This window comes from Eptatretus burgeri, chromosome 2 (genome assembly GCF_056783735.1).
Source record: "Eptatretus burgeri isolate ZD-2024b chromosome 2, Ebu_testis_v1, whole genome shotgun sequence".
In the NCBI taxonomy this organism is placed as follows: domain Eukaryota; kingdom Metazoa; phylum Chordata; class Myxini; order Myxiniformes; family Myxinidae; genus Eptatretus; species Eptatretus burgeri.
In genome coordinates this window covers 71,254,614-71,273,819 of record NC_140962.1, presented here as the reverse complement: position 1 = coordinate 71,273,819, position 19,206 = coordinate 71,254,614, and the positions used below count along the sequence as shown (strand labels likewise).

General features: G+C 32.7%; 1 protein-coding gene across 12 annotated transcripts in view; it reads right to left on the bottom strand.

The window, feature by feature from the left end:
* LOC147032278 (mitogen-activated protein kinase kinase kinase 20-like) overlaps positions 1-19,206 on the bottom strand; it is a 153,288-nt gene that overhangs the window by 108,843 nt on the left and 25,239 nt on the right. For 11 of the 12 annotated variants that reach the window (XM_085869719.1, XM_085869722.1, XM_085869724.1 and 8 more), the window contains one exon: positions 2,413-2,478. In XM_085869719.1, coding sequence (XP_085725845.1) covers positions 2,413-2,478 — 66 coding nt within the window. Of the gene's footprint in view, positions 1-2,412; positions 2,479-19,206 lie in introns of those variants that run through there. The other variant, XM_085869735.1, reaches the window with a different exon arrangement.

The following is a 19,206-nucleotide window of genomic DNA, read 5'->3' as shown; positions in this document are numbered from 1 at the left end:
TTCACATTTATGATCTAGTCGAGATGGGAATACATGTTTTAAATTCAAACTTGATTGGACACATGCTTTGGCAGCCATATTGGATTTACCCTCAAACCTATAAAACAATACACCACTCAAAAGAAGTCCTGGCAAGGGTCTGCAATATCTGATTGCTCTTTTTCTTGTTTGTGAATGTGTAAATCAGAGATTATTGTGGCACAGACAAGATTTTAACCTCTGTTAACAAAACTGTCACTCAATCATACTAAATTTGAATGCAGTTTATATAATTTATCAAGTGATTGATAAATTACAATAATTATGGCCTATTTTTTTTTACTTCCTCTCCTCTGGTCAAATTTCCCTCTGCTCTCTCAGCCTTTCGACACTCCCCTGCTTACGCAGGATGCATACGTTCTTCCGGTCGCCCCGTCCTGGTCAAACTACCAATATCCAGGCTTACTGCACACCTAAACTCTTTTGTTCCACTTTTCTCACATTTGTGCAACTGCCTTCTGGTGGTTGTTCAATCATACTCTTCCACCCAGGGCTTGAAGCAGACAGTGCACTATCATATTATGTCTTTTCCCATCCATGCTTACAATATTTTCTACCCATATTAACCCCAACTTAAAAACCCTCTCACCTTCACGTTGCTGTGTTTCATCCCCAGCTGTCTCTCTCTCTATACATTTCCTTTTTGTTCATTCCCTTGCTTGTGTCCAAATGTGGTCCCACAACCTCACTATCAATTTGTTGCCTTTTTACACCTTTGTCACCTTGCTTTTCCATGAGCCTCGATTTTATCGACAAAATTTATTTGCAGATGATTCTAATGCCAAGTCAGTGATGAGGCTGGAAGCCTCCAAACATCCCAGGTCGAAAAACCAGTTAAAACCAGTTCACATTTTCAACTGGTCTCTATTGGTTCTAATTGGTCTTTAACTGGTCTCTATTGGTTTCAACTGGTACCAGTTAAATTCAGTCAGAATTCCAATTTCCCAGTTGAAAAAACCAGTAGCTCATATTTGTACCAGTTAAAGTCTTACTGGTTCCAGTTGATACCAGTTGCAATGTACTGGTCCCAGTTGATACCAGTTGCAATGTACTGGTCTCCCAGTTGATACCAGTTACAATGTACTGGTCCCAGTTGATACCAGTTAGTTAAATACATGTATTTCAACTGGTAATATATCACTCTATTCCAATTTCCATATTAAAACCAGTAAGAAACCAACTGGCTTTACTGGTACCAGTTGGCTACTGGTTTTCAACTGGTACCAGTTGACCAATAAGCTACTGGTCTTTACTGGTTTTTTGACCTGGGATGGTAAAGTGAGGGGGCTGGATTCCAGCAGATCTATAGCTTGTTAACGTATCTCTCTCAAATTCAGCATATTTACTCGACCTTTAGCTTTACATTTTTTTTTCTTTTTTACAAGATTGAAGATCATGGAAGAGCACGGAGGTAAGGAATATTAACTGAGAGAAGGACAGCAAGGCAAGAATTGAATACAATGAGCAAACAGTGAAAGAAGAGAGAAAGGAGGGGAAGAAACACAGTAATCTGCAAATTAGATGGTTGGGCTAGGCTAGGCAGGGTCAATGTGGATAATAAAGATCCTAGTAAGATGAGATAGAGATGCACTACTTGCTTGAAGCCCTGGAGGGAAGAATGGAATATAACAGCCTCAGGAAGGTGGTCCACAGAAGGGATAAGCAAAGAACAAAAGTTTACTAGCTCCTTTCATTTGAATACCCACCAAAAAAAAAAAAATTATGATGCATTCTTGTCAGGTCATCTCTTTTCCTTCCAAGTAATCAAGCTAAAAACGAGATTAATAAATTTCCAGGTTTATATCATTTTGAGTTTTCACAGTTTTATCACGATCAGGATTGTTGAGACATCAAACTTCACTTCATTACAACATCAGCAAAGTTCGGTTTTCATTGTTCTCAGAATGCTGTGGGCATTTCAGAAACAGGAGCAACACAATACCCCAATGCATTGCACTCAATATCTACTTTGCCCTCAAATAATTTAGCATTTTTTACTACAGCGATGCAGTTTTGCTCAACCCGGTGTACCTTTGCCATACTCTAGTGGAAGAAAAACCTAAAATACTCAATGTGAATGAAGTAAATCAATGCCTGCTCAGATGCAATCACAGAATGATCCACATATACCTGTTTGGGGATGTTTTAAACACCAGCAAAAGGCAACATCCGAAAATTTTTAAGCCAGTAATATTGGTAAGTTATAGATAATCTTGTGCTTTCTATGATCACCTTACAAACGACCCATGCCTCTAACCTCTCTCCAAAACAAAAACATTTTCTGTTCAATGTCACCTTACTAATTTTGACAATGTTATGGCAACCAAACTCATTTTAAGCCTTCTTATAGAAGAATGTGATAAAAAAAAATACCATTTCTGGACTTCAGATCTCTGTGGATCACTTTAAATGGAGCTTCTTCATGCAGGTAATTCAAACCTGTGGGTTGAGAGCTGTTATGAGGGCGGACATGTACTTCTAGAACAATTGCAAAAGAGCAACATTCCAAAAATAGTCTTTCCTGATCACAAATGATTGTCCGTTGTGACACTTCCGAATATCGAATATTTTGAAAAGTTTGATATTTTTTTCAGCTGAGGCTTTTTCACAAAGATAACTTTGGGCCTTTGTTAAATGTTTCCCATTTGCTTTTAGCTTGAGACTCTTGGAGTTTTCTGATGTCATCCCCCCTCATTACCCTCGCCGAAGGATTTGGAGAGGGTATTGCATTTGGGTCCGTTTGTTTGTTACTTGGCCAATTTTTTTTTTTTTGACAAGTATGTTGATCGCCTCAGTTTGTTTGTACGTGTGCTTGTGTGTTTGTTTGTCTGTCCACACGCCTCCAGCCCAAACAGCTCAACCGACCATTCTGAAATTTTCAGAGATTAATGTCACCAACCATGCGATGGTCCCACATTGAAGTTCAGAAAATTCAGTCGACCGAAAAGGTATAAATAGGCCAATGGGCCGATTTGAGCCAGATTTTCTAAAATCCTCAAATTTATCCAATTGACTTGAAATTTGAACAGGACTTGCATATCAGGTCAATGAATTCAACCACGCATTACTTTTGAGGTTATCATAGGTCAAAAGGTCAACATAGGCCATAAGGTCAACCCAAAATAGGCCAAATTCTTAAATTGTTTCTGAAATTGTCAATTTTCATCTGATTGACTTGAACTTTGAAGAACATTTGCACATCAAGTCACTGAAATCAATCACATTAATTTTGAGATCAACATAGGCCAAATTGGGCCAAATTCTCTAAAATCCTCAATTTCCATGTGATTGAATTGAAATTTGAAGAACATATGCATATCAGGTCGCTGAACTCAACCTTCTACTAATCTTGAGGTAAACATAGGCCAAAAGGCCAATTTGGGCCAAATTTTCTAAATCCTCAATTTTCATCCGATTGAGTTGAAATTTGAATAGGATTTACATATCAGATCACTTAATTCAACCACCTATTAATTTTGAGGTAAAGGATAGACCAAAAGGCCAAAATAGGCCAAAAGGCCAATTTGTGCAAAATTTTGTAAAATCCTCAATTTTCATCCGATGGACCATAGTGGCTGTTTGTAGAGCTTTTGTCTATCGTGGATTGGCGTCGGCGAGGGCGATCGATGAAAGAAGTTGTACAGCGGTTCCGGAGCCCTGATGCTGAGTATCGCCACCCGAATTGCCTCCTGTACGTTTGCCTGCCCAGAGAGTGGCTGCGCGCCATTTTGGACGCATTTTCCCATGCAGTGCCGAAGAAGTTTGGTGACCTTCAAGCTACCGAAACTCATCCCTGGACACACAGATAAGTGCCGGAATAAAGGAGGGATTTTTCTTTGTTTTATCTGTACCCTTGTCTGAGTTAAAGTCTGTGTGGAGGCACCTCAAAATTAGATTTAATTGACCTCACATTTCATTATTATCCCGTTTTGAATTATTTCCATTGTAAATATTTGATTTATTGTCATTACGCCCCGTATTTATTTAAGTTGCTTGTGATGTCTATTTGTCGTGGGTTTGAGAGATAAACCCCCTTGTGCTGCTTATGCTGTGCTTCAGTCGTCTCCGACTTTGCCGCACTTTCCTTCCCACGGGCACCATAATCTGAGAGAATCTCGGCTGTAAGCCTCCAAGGGAAACAGCTCAGCTATCTCTCCAGGCAGGGGCTAACCCACTTGACACAATATGGTTCCCAGTCTCGGCACCATTGCATGGCGTGTGTGCTGGCTTGCTTGACTTGTACCATGGCTAAAAGGAAAGGATTGGATAAGAAATCAGAACAGGAGACCAAGCTATAACAGAGCAGAACAGAAGAAACAGGAGATAGTGTTAATAGACGTAGCTATGAGACTCGCGCAACGCACTTCGTCCCGTTAACCCACTAGACATGAGGGGAAGATCTGACTGCACAAAGCCAAACGAAATAACTGCCTGGGGATCACTGTATGTTGGGTGCCATTGCCTCAGAGGCATGTGGTTTTGTTGAACCGCAACAATATATATGCATATATATATATATACATACATTTACTTTATGTATATGAGTAGGGTGAATATACTGATTCTGGCTCACTTTTCCCCATGTAAATGAATGGGGGATTTTCAGCGATTCATATTTTTTCCCCTAAAAAGTAAACCCCCTTTTATCCCAAGGTATATTTATTTGCCTCCCCTTTTAACCTTGGGACACTTTTTTTCAAATAACCAATGCAATAAGATAAATATTTGTTCAAGTAGTAAAGTAGTAATGTGATTTGTTGAAGGTGATTCTAAAGAAATATCTGAAACTTGTAAGCCTTGGGACACTCTTTTTCAAATAACCAATACATATTGTTTCGCTCACTCATTGAACCTATAAAGATTTGTTCATTCTCAAATTCCTTCAATTGTTTAATTTTCTTTGCACGATAATCCCCATCTAAAATATTTAAAAACAAAACATTTCAATCTTTATATATTTTAAGATACCCCTTTTGTACCATTTCGAAATGATAAACTTCTCTTAATGCTCTTTTTTGACCACCTTCTGAGCCACATATAATTTTGAGATTATAGTAAATTGATTTTTCATTGTTCAATTGATAACCATCAAAGTTTTCAGTCCATTCAAGTATATTTATTTTTTTTCTTTACATCCTTGAACTTACTACTTTTTAAATTGATTCGCTTATTTGTTTTATTTACCTTTGTTTTAGTTATTTTTTCAAAAAGACTTATTTGATATTTTTCACATTAATTATGTTTTCCATTTTTATACCAAGACTGAGATTTTCTCCACTCTTTAGTTTGATTAATACTTGGTTTGACCATTTATATATTGTGAAAAAACGCAGCGGTAGCCCTAAAAAAAAAACCCCAACCCATCTTCCCATCGTTAAAACACAATCTATTTTATACACTCTATCATACAATATCCATATGGAACACAATCTATTCCATTATCTAAAATAAATCTCTTATCATCAAAGGCTACTAATGCCTTTTTATTTACTTCTTCACTATATATGTTATGTTTATAACTTCTTATTGTATTCCTTTTCCAATATTCTTCTTTCTTATTCATCAAACAATTGTCATAATTTCTAAAAGTTATTGATTTCTTTATTACATATTTCTTTATTCCCTTTAACCTCTTATCAATCTGATCACCATACTTATAAGCATATGCCTTTGCTCTCAATCCAATAAACTCACTCATTACTTTTCCACCCAACTCATCCTTAAACTTACCAATAACGTTTTCATTCTTTTTGGAAAATAACTCACTCTTCTTACTAAAATTACTTGTTTCATATATTCCAATATTTTTCTTCATATCTTTATAAACATCATCAGTTTTAAAATCAAGGATAAAACTATCAGTGTCCATATACAACAATGAAACATTTTCACCATACTCTTTCTTTAAGCCATTATACAAATAATCATACATCAATATCTTTGAGAAGTCAAGAACTGCTGTTCCAATATAAATTGGTTTATCCGTTACAATACTTTCCTTTTCCATATGAATAGCAGAAAAGTTCTCTGAAAAAACCTCTTCTATCTTAAAACTTGGTTTATTTATCAATCTCGAAGCTTCTTTCCAAGATGTTGCAAATCTAATGTTTTGCCTGTTTCGAACATTCTCCATTGTCTTTCCAAAGACAGCATTATTCATCAATTTATAGAATTCCCCTTCAAATTTTACCTTTGTATTTGTTCTCATATCTGTATTGAATTTAATATACTTTTTCATCCAAGGACTTTGTTTAAATTTTAAAACTCCATGAATTTTAGCGACTCTCAATCCTTCTCTCAAAAACTGTTTCAAGCTTCTCTGATGCAAAACATATCCTTCTTTGTCATAGAATGTTGTTAATAACTTTTCTGTTGATTTGCCTTTGAGATTAAAACTTTTATGATAATCACTTAACGATTCTTTCTTTGGGGTTTCTTTCTCACATGCAAAAGGAAGGTCTTTATGCTAATTATGAAGATCACTCGGGTACCTCAAATAAACTTCAACATAATAACATTCTTCTTCCTCATTCAATTCCTCTTGAGAAGAAATAACAATATTCATCAAAGCCTTTTCATAATCCTTTTCTTCCACCCACTCTAATTTACCATAAGGCAGAGATTGAGACATTGCCCATCCATACAAATTATTAGCATCAAAATACATCAAATAATTACTATCCTTTTCACTATCATAATTTGGAAGTATTTATTATTTGCTTTAGCATATCTTTTTCAACATACTTGTGATATTCCACCTCTCTTAGACTTCTCAATCATCAAAAGCATATCTACATCAACGATTAAATCTATATATTGTTTTGTCATTTTCAACATTGCACTCCAAGCGAAACCAGGAGCTGTGAAATAGTGGGCAGGATGTAATCCATAACAATTTTTATTATGACAGAGTGATCTAAAAGCTTCAAACACATCAGCTAACAATAAAACATGTTTTTAGATACAAATCATGATATTCTCCAAGGTTCTTTATCTTAAATATTTTCCAAATTTCTTGTGCGTGTTTATAGTCCTTAGCACTTATCTCTTCTTCATAAAGGTTATTATAGAAACTTTCTTTTGAAGGAAGTTGTGTTTCTTTAAATCTCATAAATGAATCCATATAACCATAAGGATAAATTCCCTTACTTGTAAGAATTTTCTCTTTACTTTGAATTTCATTCCTTGTTTGAATTTCCTCTCTAGTTAGAATTCCCTCTTTAGTTAGAATTCCCTCTTTAATCAGAATTTAATCTTTAATCAGAATTTCCTCCTTAGTTAGAATTTCATTCATTGTTTGAATTTTCTTTATAAATAGAATTTCATCTTCAGTTAGAATTTCTTCATTAATTTCCTCATTAATGAGAATTTCCTCTTTACTTTGAATTCTCTTTTTAATCTGAATTTCCTCTTTAGTTAGAATTTCCTCTTTTGGAAAGAATGAATTAAGATTTGGAAAAGACTCCGTGGAGCTTAGATTTGATGCGATGTAGGCTAGTGGTGTTCCCATAAACTTGTAAGAATCTAGAAACCTAATACGAGTTAAAGGTTTTGTGAATATCATTTTTGTAAATGAAATATACTTTTGACTTGTGTTTGTTTTGGCAGAAATATTCCCTGGTGTTTTTGAAAGTTCATTTATAAATAGATGTGTATCATAGTTGGTGCTGATGTGAAGAAAGACTGGAATAAAAGAAGGAAATTTATAATTAAGATTACAACAGGAATGAGCGGGACCTCTATATTTACCAGTAAGATGACAATGATCCCAAACTTTAGACTCCTCAATTTCCTCCTCACAAATATGACAGATATTGTTCTTTCTAAATTCCAATTTTTCTTCTTCGGTTAATTTCATCGGTTCATTTGTTTCTTTCATTAATTTAGTTAGTCTTATACAATCCTTTTCTAATCGTTTTACAAACTCTTGTGAAGCTTTTTTCCACTATAATGTTCAAGTTTATTATACTTTTCTCTAACAAATGATTTGATATAATAACAGAAACCACAAGGAATATGTTTTTGATATTTATTTGTATGTGATTCTTTTGGATTATGAGAAGCAGTATTTATCTTTTTAAGGATACATTCAAAATCAGCGTATATTACAAATGGGTGCATGATAGATTGATTATAATCTTCAAAATAAATCTTTTCACCAGGTTTAGGCATTGTAATTACAGCTGATTAATGATTACTACAATATTTTGAATTTTGTTCGAATCGTTCTTTTGTATGACATGAATTAAGACCGCTTACAAGGATATATTTTGTTTGCTGTTCTGAATACCTGAGAAGAGATTAATCTTGATAAATTATTGATGTATGTATAATGTGAATTATTTTCAACACTAAAATATAAAAGTTCAATGTGTGTTTCTTCATTTTTATAGTTGTTTGAAATTTTTACTTTTTGAACTTTGTTTGTATCCGTTAATCCATATACATTAATAGAAAGATTATTCTTTTTCTCAAATTTAGGAATATCTGTTAGTGGCATTGGGAATTTAAAACCTTTAATGTCCAAGGTATTCTCATATTTCATATATTGTTTTACTCTTTCTGAATTACAATTTGGTGGATGTAAGTGAGCAAGAACAGACCAGAGAAAACATTGATTATCATTGTTCTTAATATTAACAACTGCCTTCTTTAGTTTTATTTCTTTTGGTAATTCAATCTAAGAAGAAGCTTTAAGAGGGTTTGATTTTAGAATGTGTATATCTAAAAAGATGATTTTTAAAAATATGAAATCCACTTCCTCCCACTGTATTATCAACATCCTCCTCTTGTCTTGATAGTTCTTCATAAACCCCACTATTCAAAAAATCTTGAAATGATGTTATAAAATGAAGATCTGTTTTCATATAAGGAGTTTGTTCTTCATCTTGTCTTTTCATATTCATTTTTATTCCCATATAAAATTTAAAGTTTTCATTTCTTTTAATGTCTTTAATAACTTTTTTAACATCAGGTTTCACTATTTCAATTGATTCAGCTATTGATGATGGACCGGGTTCTCCAAATTGAAAAATCTTTATTTTTATATGTCCTTTAAATGCCCCATCAGTGTTTTCAATATAATAGTCTCCCTTTACTTTCAACTCGTTTTTCTTGTGTTTTTGTGAATGAAGATGTCTATTATTACTACTCTTCAAAACATCCTTTGAGCAGATATCACAATGTTTTCTCTCCAACTCGAGAGGAGATATTTGATGAAATAGATTAAATGTATGTTTGTTGGTTTGAAGGTGTTTTTTATAATATTTATATTCGTGATTGCAAACATCGCAGTACGTTGTATTCACCATATTTATATAATAAAACTTTGCTTCAACTAAAATTTTCTTGATGGAAATGTCGTTTAATTTATAGGTGAATCTGTGCTTAAAACCATTTTATCCTCCAACTTTTTTCACTGAATAAATATAATGTTTCAAGACACAAAAGACAAGTTTCAATCAATCTCTTAATTTGTAAAAGATACTGAGAAATATGTCAAGGATGTAAAGTTGAACAAAGATAAATATAACAACTATTGGATAAAAACAATTATAGTGGATAAGATGAGTTCTTCAATTTCCTTCAGTAGAAGGGCTTTTAGTATACCTGGTAGAACATCAATTAAAGTATCTCTAACAAAAGTTTCTCCTCTCCTTCTGGTAATATATTCAAAACTAGAAAAAGCAATGAAACAAGAAAAAGTATCTAAAAATAAAAACCTTATGGGTGAAGCTTTCGAAAGAAAAGATAAGACCATCTGTAATATGCAAGGAGAAATTTGTATTTTTTTCAACAACCCTAAAGATATAAATCCTGATGAAATAAAGCATGTTAATATATCAGGTGAAATGACATTTCGTTCAATAGTAGTTAAGGATCATTTTAAAATTACCTTTGATATAAAAAAATGTTGTAGTTGAATCTGGTAATGAAAAAAAGTATATAGATATTGATGGTAATATTATTAAATACGAGTCAATATGCAACTGAAAGTATAGATGAATTTCAGTTTAAGTAAAGTTTTACTTTATAAATATGCGAGACTTCCCTGATTCTCCATATGACAAATTTGAGAATTGTCCTGCGTGTGAAAGATGGGGATTAAACACAGAGTCAAAAGCCTATAATCAATGTATATTCTGTGATTATCTTCTAATTAATGATAATAAAAAAATTAAAAAGGAAAATAATTCTTTTCGATTTACACCAAAAATGAATTACTTTACAAGATTGATTAGAGAAATGAATGTAAAGTATAAGGGTGATAACACACCTTTCCTTACAAGGGAAGAAACTGAACGTATTAGAGAAATGTTCAAAGGATTGTTGTTATATATTATTCATGGATGTGATTTTCAGGGAAATATCAACACAAGATATTGCATAAATAAAATAATGGATTATCTTGAAATTAAACCTGAACTTAGGATAAAATATAGAGTTTCTAAAAAAGCCAATAATGAATTAAATAACTTGTTTTCCAAAAATATAAATGAATGATTTTTTACCCATTTTGGAAAATAAGATAAAATTTAACAATCATAAAAATCTTCCAAATTCATTAAGATGTCTCATAGTTGGTTCAAGCGGATGTGGAAAAACCTGCTTACTTTTGAAGATGCTCCTGACTCCCAACGTTTTAGATTATGATAATTTAATAATTTTCACAAAGTCGAGTTTTCAACCAGAGTATCAACTACTCTCACAAGGTTTTAATGCTGGTCTTCAAAAAGAAGATATAATCGGTATATTTAAACTTCAAAAAAACCTAAATGATTCGAACATTGAAGATATAATTCAACTATTTTGTGATACACAGAGATGTAAAAAGTAATCAAAACCGATAACTTGTATTCTTAGTGATAATACGGATGATATACCGTCTCCCCAAGATTTGGATAAATCGAAAAAGAACCTCGTTTTCTTTGATGATTGTGTTCATGAGAGAAACCAAACGGTAATGGACAGCTACTACACAAGAGGGATACTTTCTTCTTGTAATTGTATTTATCTTGGTCAATCGTACTTTCAACTTCCTCGTCGTTCCATCAGAAACAATGCTAATATTTTTATTTTAATCAAGTTAAATTCAATAGATATAAATAATTTTTGGAGAGATAATTGTTCTACATTATGTAGTAAAAAGGAATTTGGGGATTACATGAAGCACACGACTAAAAAATATAAATACATTGTTCTGAAACAAGATGAAATATTAAGGGATATATTTTTTGTTTTATAAATAATTACATATATAAATGACAACTATTATTATAAATCTTGTGGGTAAATCTCCTTCTGGAAAAAAAAAACTTTCATAAATCAAGGTTCTTGTGTAGTACAAATGAGAATATTGTAAATTTACTTTAAAAAAAACACCCCGTGATATGCATTGTATCAACAACAACTAGAGCAATAAGACATGGAGAAGTAAAAGGTGAAGATTATCACTATATTTCAGTGGAGGAACATATGCGATTGAGGAATGAAGGTCAAATATTTGAGGAGGTTTCTCTTGGTACAACAAAATATTCACATTGTAAGAGTGAGTTAAAGAAACTAAAATCTGGTGGTCTTGGGATATTAGAAACTCATCCAGAAGGAACGAGACAAATTATTAAACATCTGAGCGGAGTGAAGATTTTATCATTCGGTTTTGATGTTGATGAAGAAACTTAACGCAAACGTATGAAAAGCAGAGATGCAAGTATTAGTGAAGAAGAAATTACAACTCGTATTAATGTTAATAAAGAATTTGATGAAATATTTAAAGAAAAGGATTTATTTGAACACATCTACTTGGATGATGAAGAAAAGGAAAATTTCCCTGTTGATCTTTACAATTCATTAAATGATATTTTCCAATAAATAAATGGATGCGAAAGAAAGAGCAAGAGGATTTAAGGAACATCAAGAGTTGGTTTCAAAAGTTGTAAAACAACAGGAAGACATAAAGAAGAAACGCAGACAGAAACTAACGGGCGAAGAATAATTTGAAAGAAAACAAGAGAAATTTTTTAAACCGCTTTTCAAAATTTCCCAAGAAAAAAATGAGAGATGTTTCCACAGTTCCCACAGTAGAATTTTCTCCTAAAAAACTTCAAATGTTAAAAGATTTTGATCAAATGATGGAGGAAGAATTAGAGCATTTAGGAGAATTAGAATATGATGATGAAGGTTTATTTCAACAACTGGAAGAGATTAATCGACCCCCTGATTATATTGTGAATGCTCTTCAAAACAATGAATATTCAGCGGATTCAAAAACCAAAGCAGGACTCATTCCAACAGAACAACCAGCAATATTTCATCTTGTTCAAGAAAAGGTATTGATATTTAATGATGAATTAAAGTTCTTGGGTTCTGCTCAACCCCCTGTTAAAGGAACTCCGAGATTAATGTTTCTTCTCACAAACGATGGAAGACAAGGTTCAATTGTGAGGGATGAATCAAAGTATATTGATAAACCATTGGATATGAAAAATAATGATGATAGAGTATATATTGATCTGCTGAACACTCTTAATTATTGGGTTAGTATTTCTGGTAAAAGTAGAAAAAATGAGAAGGAGAAACACATTATTCAGGCTTTAAATATCCTTGGTTCAGGTATTAGTTTTCTTCCAAATTACCCATCGCAATTAGTTAATAGACTGTTATTGTTGTTAGGCAGTAAGAAGGCTGGAAATAACAATTGTTTTAATGAAGCATCAGCCATTTTAGACCAGTTGATGAACATGAAAATAATTAATAAATCTCAATATAAAGACATTTTATCTCATTATATAAGATGAGAAGCACAATCCTGAGTTTTAATTTCACAACAAGCGACCACACATTTTCATTCCCATACCCACTACAACTTGACCCAACAAAAGAATATGAGGCATCTTTATTGTCCATGGAAACTTATAATACCTTATTTAATATAACGGAGAAAAATGACAAGTTTAGTTATAATCCGGGAAGTGGATACAAAACTATAAGTCTCACCCGGAGCATATGAGATTTCTCAAATATCTTCCGAAATTGCTCATCATGTGAAAGAACAGGGTGATGAACCAAAAAATATTGTTATAGACATTCAATAACATACTTCAAAATCAACGATTAAACTTAAAAAATAACTACAAGGTTGATTTCACAATTGATAATTCATTTCGAGAGTTATTGGGTTTCTCCTCAAAAAAGATTGAAACTAATGGGACATTTTACAGTGATAATGTCATTCAAATATCCTCAGGAATAAATTCGGTGTTAATTCACTGTGATTTGATTGATGGTGCTTATAATGATGGAATAAGAACAAATACAATATTTTCATTCAGCGCATACTCAACCCCAATTGGTTATAAATTCAATATGGAACCCAAAAATTTGGTTTATCTCCCTGTGTCAGGAAAAACCATACACAGAGTAAATTTTAGGATATCCGACCAAGATAATTGTATGATTTCTTTTAATGGAGAAGTTATATCCATCAGAATTCACCTACGTGAAGTTTTCCAATAAATAAATACGATGGTTATTGTGAGGAAACACGAGTTGGGAAAATATAAAATAATTACAGGGGATGGGATGTTCCTTTCCCCATACTACAAGGGTGAAGGTATGTACCTTGGTAGAGGATCCTGTAAACCTAAGAGACAAAGGGGTGTTGGACATCAATTTAGAGGAGATGGGATAATTGATACTTTAATGGGTATTGGTTCAACGATTCTTAAACATAAAGACCTAATTGGTTCAACTGCTTCTGCTGTGGGAAATGTAGCAGGTGCTGTAAAGAGCATAAAAGATGCCCAAAAGGAATCTCATAAATTACAAGCAATTAAAGAAATTAAGAAAGGCAAAACTCAGTTGTCCCCCCAAGAAGGACAGAAACTAATTCAAATACTTGGGTCAGGGTTTCAAAAGTTTTAACATCTTTTTTCCTACAATTGATACAAAAATAAATACAAGTATGGAAGCAATTGATAGTATCTATGATTTGGATGATACTATTATTATCTCAAACTCCACTAAAAAAGAAGATTACTTCAAGGTAAATGCAATAACTGGAACAGACTGGAATGCAAATGGTACAAAAAGTTTTGAAATAAATAATCAACAAACCTATTTGAATCGATCCGAAAGTTTCTTCTTGTGTAAATTTAAATTCACTAAGGCTGGTAATAACACAAATGCTACACTCGTAAATGATTTCTTCTGGAAAATGTTTGATAGTGTTCGTTTGTACATTGGAACACAAGAAGTTGAAGCGTTGATTATGTCTCTACTGTATTTGAAATGATGAAATTTACACTCTATACATTCAGTGATAGAATGGGAAATGGGTCTGTCGAAGGTTTTATTCCTGATATGTCAACGGGAACAAACACAGACCCTGGATATACTCAAAGGAAAGGAGCGTATAATGATGATACAAAAACAGTTCCTCTTAAAGGTATATTTGGATTATGTGATCATGATAAATTTCTGTATGGTCTTAAAATTAGATTTCAACTACAAAGGAATGATAATGAAAATAGATTACTTTTTGGAGTTGCTGGTGCTTTTGGTGATCAGAATAAATTTGTAATTGATGAAATGAGTTGGTATATGAGTGAATATACTCCAAATCTTAAAACAGAAGAGATGTTGAATAGAAGACTTAACTCAAAGAAACCACTCAGTGTATCATACCTCAAAATAAGATGTCAACACGTTTAACTCAACCAAACCACTTACACGTGGAATTTGGGTGTTCTGGAAGGAAAACCACGATATCTGTGGATCATTTTAAAAAGCCAGATGGTGATACTGCGACTGATAAGAATAATGCATTGAGTGATAATGCTAAGGTGAAACAACTTCGCGTTTCTCTTGATGGAACATTTTATCCACGAGATAGATTGGAAATTAATTGGGAAAAATGATTTTGCTGAAGCATACAAGTCTTACCAAAAGGTGTGTGAAAGTAATGGAAATAAAGAACCTATTTTGGATATGACAGCATTTAAAAGTTTGTATACAATCTATGTGTTTGACCTGAGCCCTCAAAAGGAAACTATAAAGTCTAATCGAGTGGATACTTCCCTATACATTGAAAGAGGAGAGAGTGAAGAAGTTGATACATATTGTTTGCTTTTGGAAGAAACTGAATTGCAGATTAATACAGATAATGGTGTTATGATTAGTCTCACATTATTTTTTGTTAAATAAATGAGTGGGAAAGTACCAACTGGGGTATATGTTAATCAAATCAATCTTCATAAACTATCATCTTGTGTTCAAAATCAAAAGCCTTGTACGATTAACGTTAATACAATTCAGAGAAAAGGAGCAGTAAGAATTGATGTTTTGCTCACAAGAGAACAGGTTAAAATCTTGAATGATACTGGCTCACTCAAAATTAAAATGACAAAACCAATGTTGAAAAAATATTCAATAAGAGACGAGTGGAGGATTTCTCCCATTTATAATTCCTTTATTTGCTGGTTTAAGTGCGGTTGGAGCATTGACGGGTGGTATTTCAACAGTGGTGAAAACTGCCAACGAAAGGAATGCTCAACTCCAGGCTCAAAAAGAATTGGAAAGACATAAGAAAGAGTTGGAGAAACAAATTAGTGGAAGTGGTGTAATTGTAGATTTTGCTGAAAAACTTGAAGGTCTGCCTGATAAAGCGAGATTATTCGTTGGAGATATGCTTTCTTCCATCGCACAAGCAGGTATAAAATTAACTAAAAGAGGTAATGGATTATATCTTTGTAATAAAGAAATGAGCATTGATGAGTGGTTTAAAGAATTTGGAAAGAATACATCAGATTTACAACTTGTCAAATATTGTAAGAAATTAAAAATTCATAATGTGGTTATTTGTATGAGAGATGAATTAACAAATGTGCCTAAACATACAAAGAATATTATTATGAACTTAGAAGATAATAATGGGAACGGTTCTCATTGGGTTTGTATTTTTAATAGTCAAGACAAATATTATTTTGATAGTTTTGGTCTTCCACCACCTGTTAAAGTCATAAAATTCTTTCAGAATGGTGTTTATCAAACATTTCAAGTCCAATAATTAAATTCCAAGTGTTGTGGTCAATTATGTCTATATGTGTTATTTCAACTCAACAAAAATAAAAAAAATTATGACATTATTTTTAATCTAATATAAATGACTTATGTTGGTAAAGATGGTTCTATCTTTGGTGTATCCCAAGAACTGGATATTTATTTATCAAATTATTACACAAAGGCACAGGCTGAATGACATAAATATAATATAACCAAAAATATTAATAAGAAAAATGCTTATAAATTAAAAAATTATCCAAGCCTGACTGACGCGAATGACTTGGTGAGATTAAGCGATTTATCACAATATATATCCTTAAATAAAACGGCCGTGTATTCCAAAGATACAGAAGTGTTGATTTTATCTCCAGGTCATACAGAATTCACAGTTCGAATTAAAATAAATTTTTATAAAGAAGGGTGTATCGTTTGTATGAGAAGAGAACAATGGGGGTATGATATGAATGATTTAGGGTATAATTGGTCATTTAGAATTGACCTAGAAGACCTGGAACAATTAAATCAGTCTCGTAAGGAAGAATATTATCCACTTGGTATAGAGAATGAGTTTTGTGGAGCCACGATTCATAAACAACAAATAAAAAATTTAATAAAGGTAAATATAATAATGGTTTTGCCCTAGTTTATATCATGAAAACAGAAAAAACAGGATTATATGTCATAAGTAAGGAAATACAAAATTATTTAACTATGGGAAGATGGGGAGGTGTTTCGTGCCATAATATTATTCTAACATATATTTCTAACACATAAATGACAGCAAGAAGGCTTCAAGAAAATTATCATTTCTGTGTCCAAGCATACCTTCAAGAAAAGGGTATTCGGTATTTTAATAAATATGTTCTACAACATAAGAATGAGGTATTTTCAAGAAAAGATTGGCATTATGCTGATGTTGATAAATTGACAACTTTAGATTTAATTAGAATGTTAAATAATGAAAAAATTATAAAGTTAAGAAAAGGTAAGGCTCTTTTAGAAATTCAAAAGAAATTTTATTGGTTTCCTGTTGTAAAAAAAATTATTTTGGATACAGGAATAACAAGAAATCCTGATGAATATATGTATGATATTCTATGGGGTATAAGCGATTCAAGGATAGTAAGGGACGAGGAAGTTGAAGAGAGAGAAGAGGAGGAAAAAGAGAAGAGAGAGGAGGAGAGGGAGAAGAAAGAGAAAGAGGAAAGGGAGAAGAAAGAGAAGGAGGAGAGAGAGGAGAGAGAAGAGAGAGAAGGAGGAAAGAGCGACAATGAATAAAAATGAAAATATGGAAACCAGTGAGATTAAAAAAAGATTGGTGGTATTACAGAAAATAACTCAACCCACCGAGGAGGAAAACGAAGAATTGACAAGTCTATTTGCAATACTTTCCACAAGACTATTGACATCGACAAGATATTCATTTTAATTCAAGTTTTCCATTTTTTTCTTAAATAAATGGAGGAGAGAGTGAAGGCATTTCTAAGGATTCTTTGTTTTAAAAATTAAGATTCAAATGTGCATGTTGGAAACTAAAAAGGTTTTTGCATTCTGCAGGAATTTTTCTCATAAATAAATGAGTTATTGTCTCAAATGTAAAAAGAAAACAAATACTAAAAATATTTCATATACTAAAAGTAAAAATAACAGGGTTATCCAAAAAGGTATATGTTCGGTGTGTGGTTAAAAAAAAATCAATTTATCTCCAAACACAAACTCGAAGGAGATATACAAAAGTTTTTATCAGGAAGTAAATTTACAACTACTGGAATACCAGGGGAATTACATCGACCAGGATATTCTTTTTGTGGTCCAGGCACAAACTTGGATAAAAGATTAGATGAGACAGACAATCCTAAATCATGGAGTAAACCCATCAATAGAGTTGATGAAGTGTGCATGAGACACGATATTGATTATGGGAATTCCACAACTTTGGAAGAAAAGCATGAAGCCGATAGAGAAATGTTGTATAATTTGTCTCTGATACAAAATCCAACCTTGAGAGAAAAAGTTGATCGGTTTATCGTAAAGAAGATGATCAGTGCTAAATTGAAACTTGGACTTGGAAATTCAAAAAACTTATTGGCTCTAATGATGTCATTAAGACTGAAGAGCAATTAGCTGATGAATTACATAAACCAATATTCACAAAGTTTCGTAGAAGGAAGGTTTATTCCAAGGAAGTTGATTATATTTTGTCTGCTGATTTGATTGAACTCAAAAATGATGAGGGGTACAAGTATGCTTTAACCGTTATTGATTTGAGGAGTAGATACGCATGGGTTGTCCCTTTAAAAAACAAAACAGGTTATACTCTTATGTTTGCCTTTCAACAGATATTTAATAAAAGTAAGAGAAAACCTAAAAAATTGTGGACTGATGAGGGTTGAGAGTTTTACAAGACATTTATGAATTTTCTAAAAAAAAAAACAGTATTACATTATACAGTACCTTTAATGAAGGGAAGGCCGTTGTTGTTGAACGTTTTAATCGTACCTTAAAAGAGAGACTATATCAAAAATTCACAGAACTCGGTTCACAACAATGGTCATCTTTTATTCAGGATATTGTGGATAAGTATAATGACACGATTCACACGTCAACGAATATGAAATCATCAGAAACATTTACAAAATTAAAATATGAAAAAGAGATTAATATCAGAAAACCTAAGTTCAAAGTTGGTGATATCATAAGAATATATAGGTGGAAATCTCATTTTGAAAAAGGTTACGTTAAACGATGGACGAACGAACTTTTTGAAATTGTTTATGTAATAGATACGGTTCCTTGGACTTATAAGATATATGATTTAGAAGGGGAAGAGATTTTAGGTTCATTCTATTCACAGGAATTACAAAAGACAAAACTAAGCAGATAATACCCATGGTAGCAATGGGTTGGTCCTTCACTCCCTCCTACTATACACCGTTGTGGACACTCGAGGGCCAAGTCCAAGGTGTATAACAGTATATAATGTGTGTCAAGGGGGACGTTCTTAGATCTGTGAACCCCAAATACAGAATCCTCAACTGAATAGTCAAGGTTTAACTTTTTTTTGTTGATGTGTGTGTGTGTGCAATGGGAGCAATGGGTTGGCGC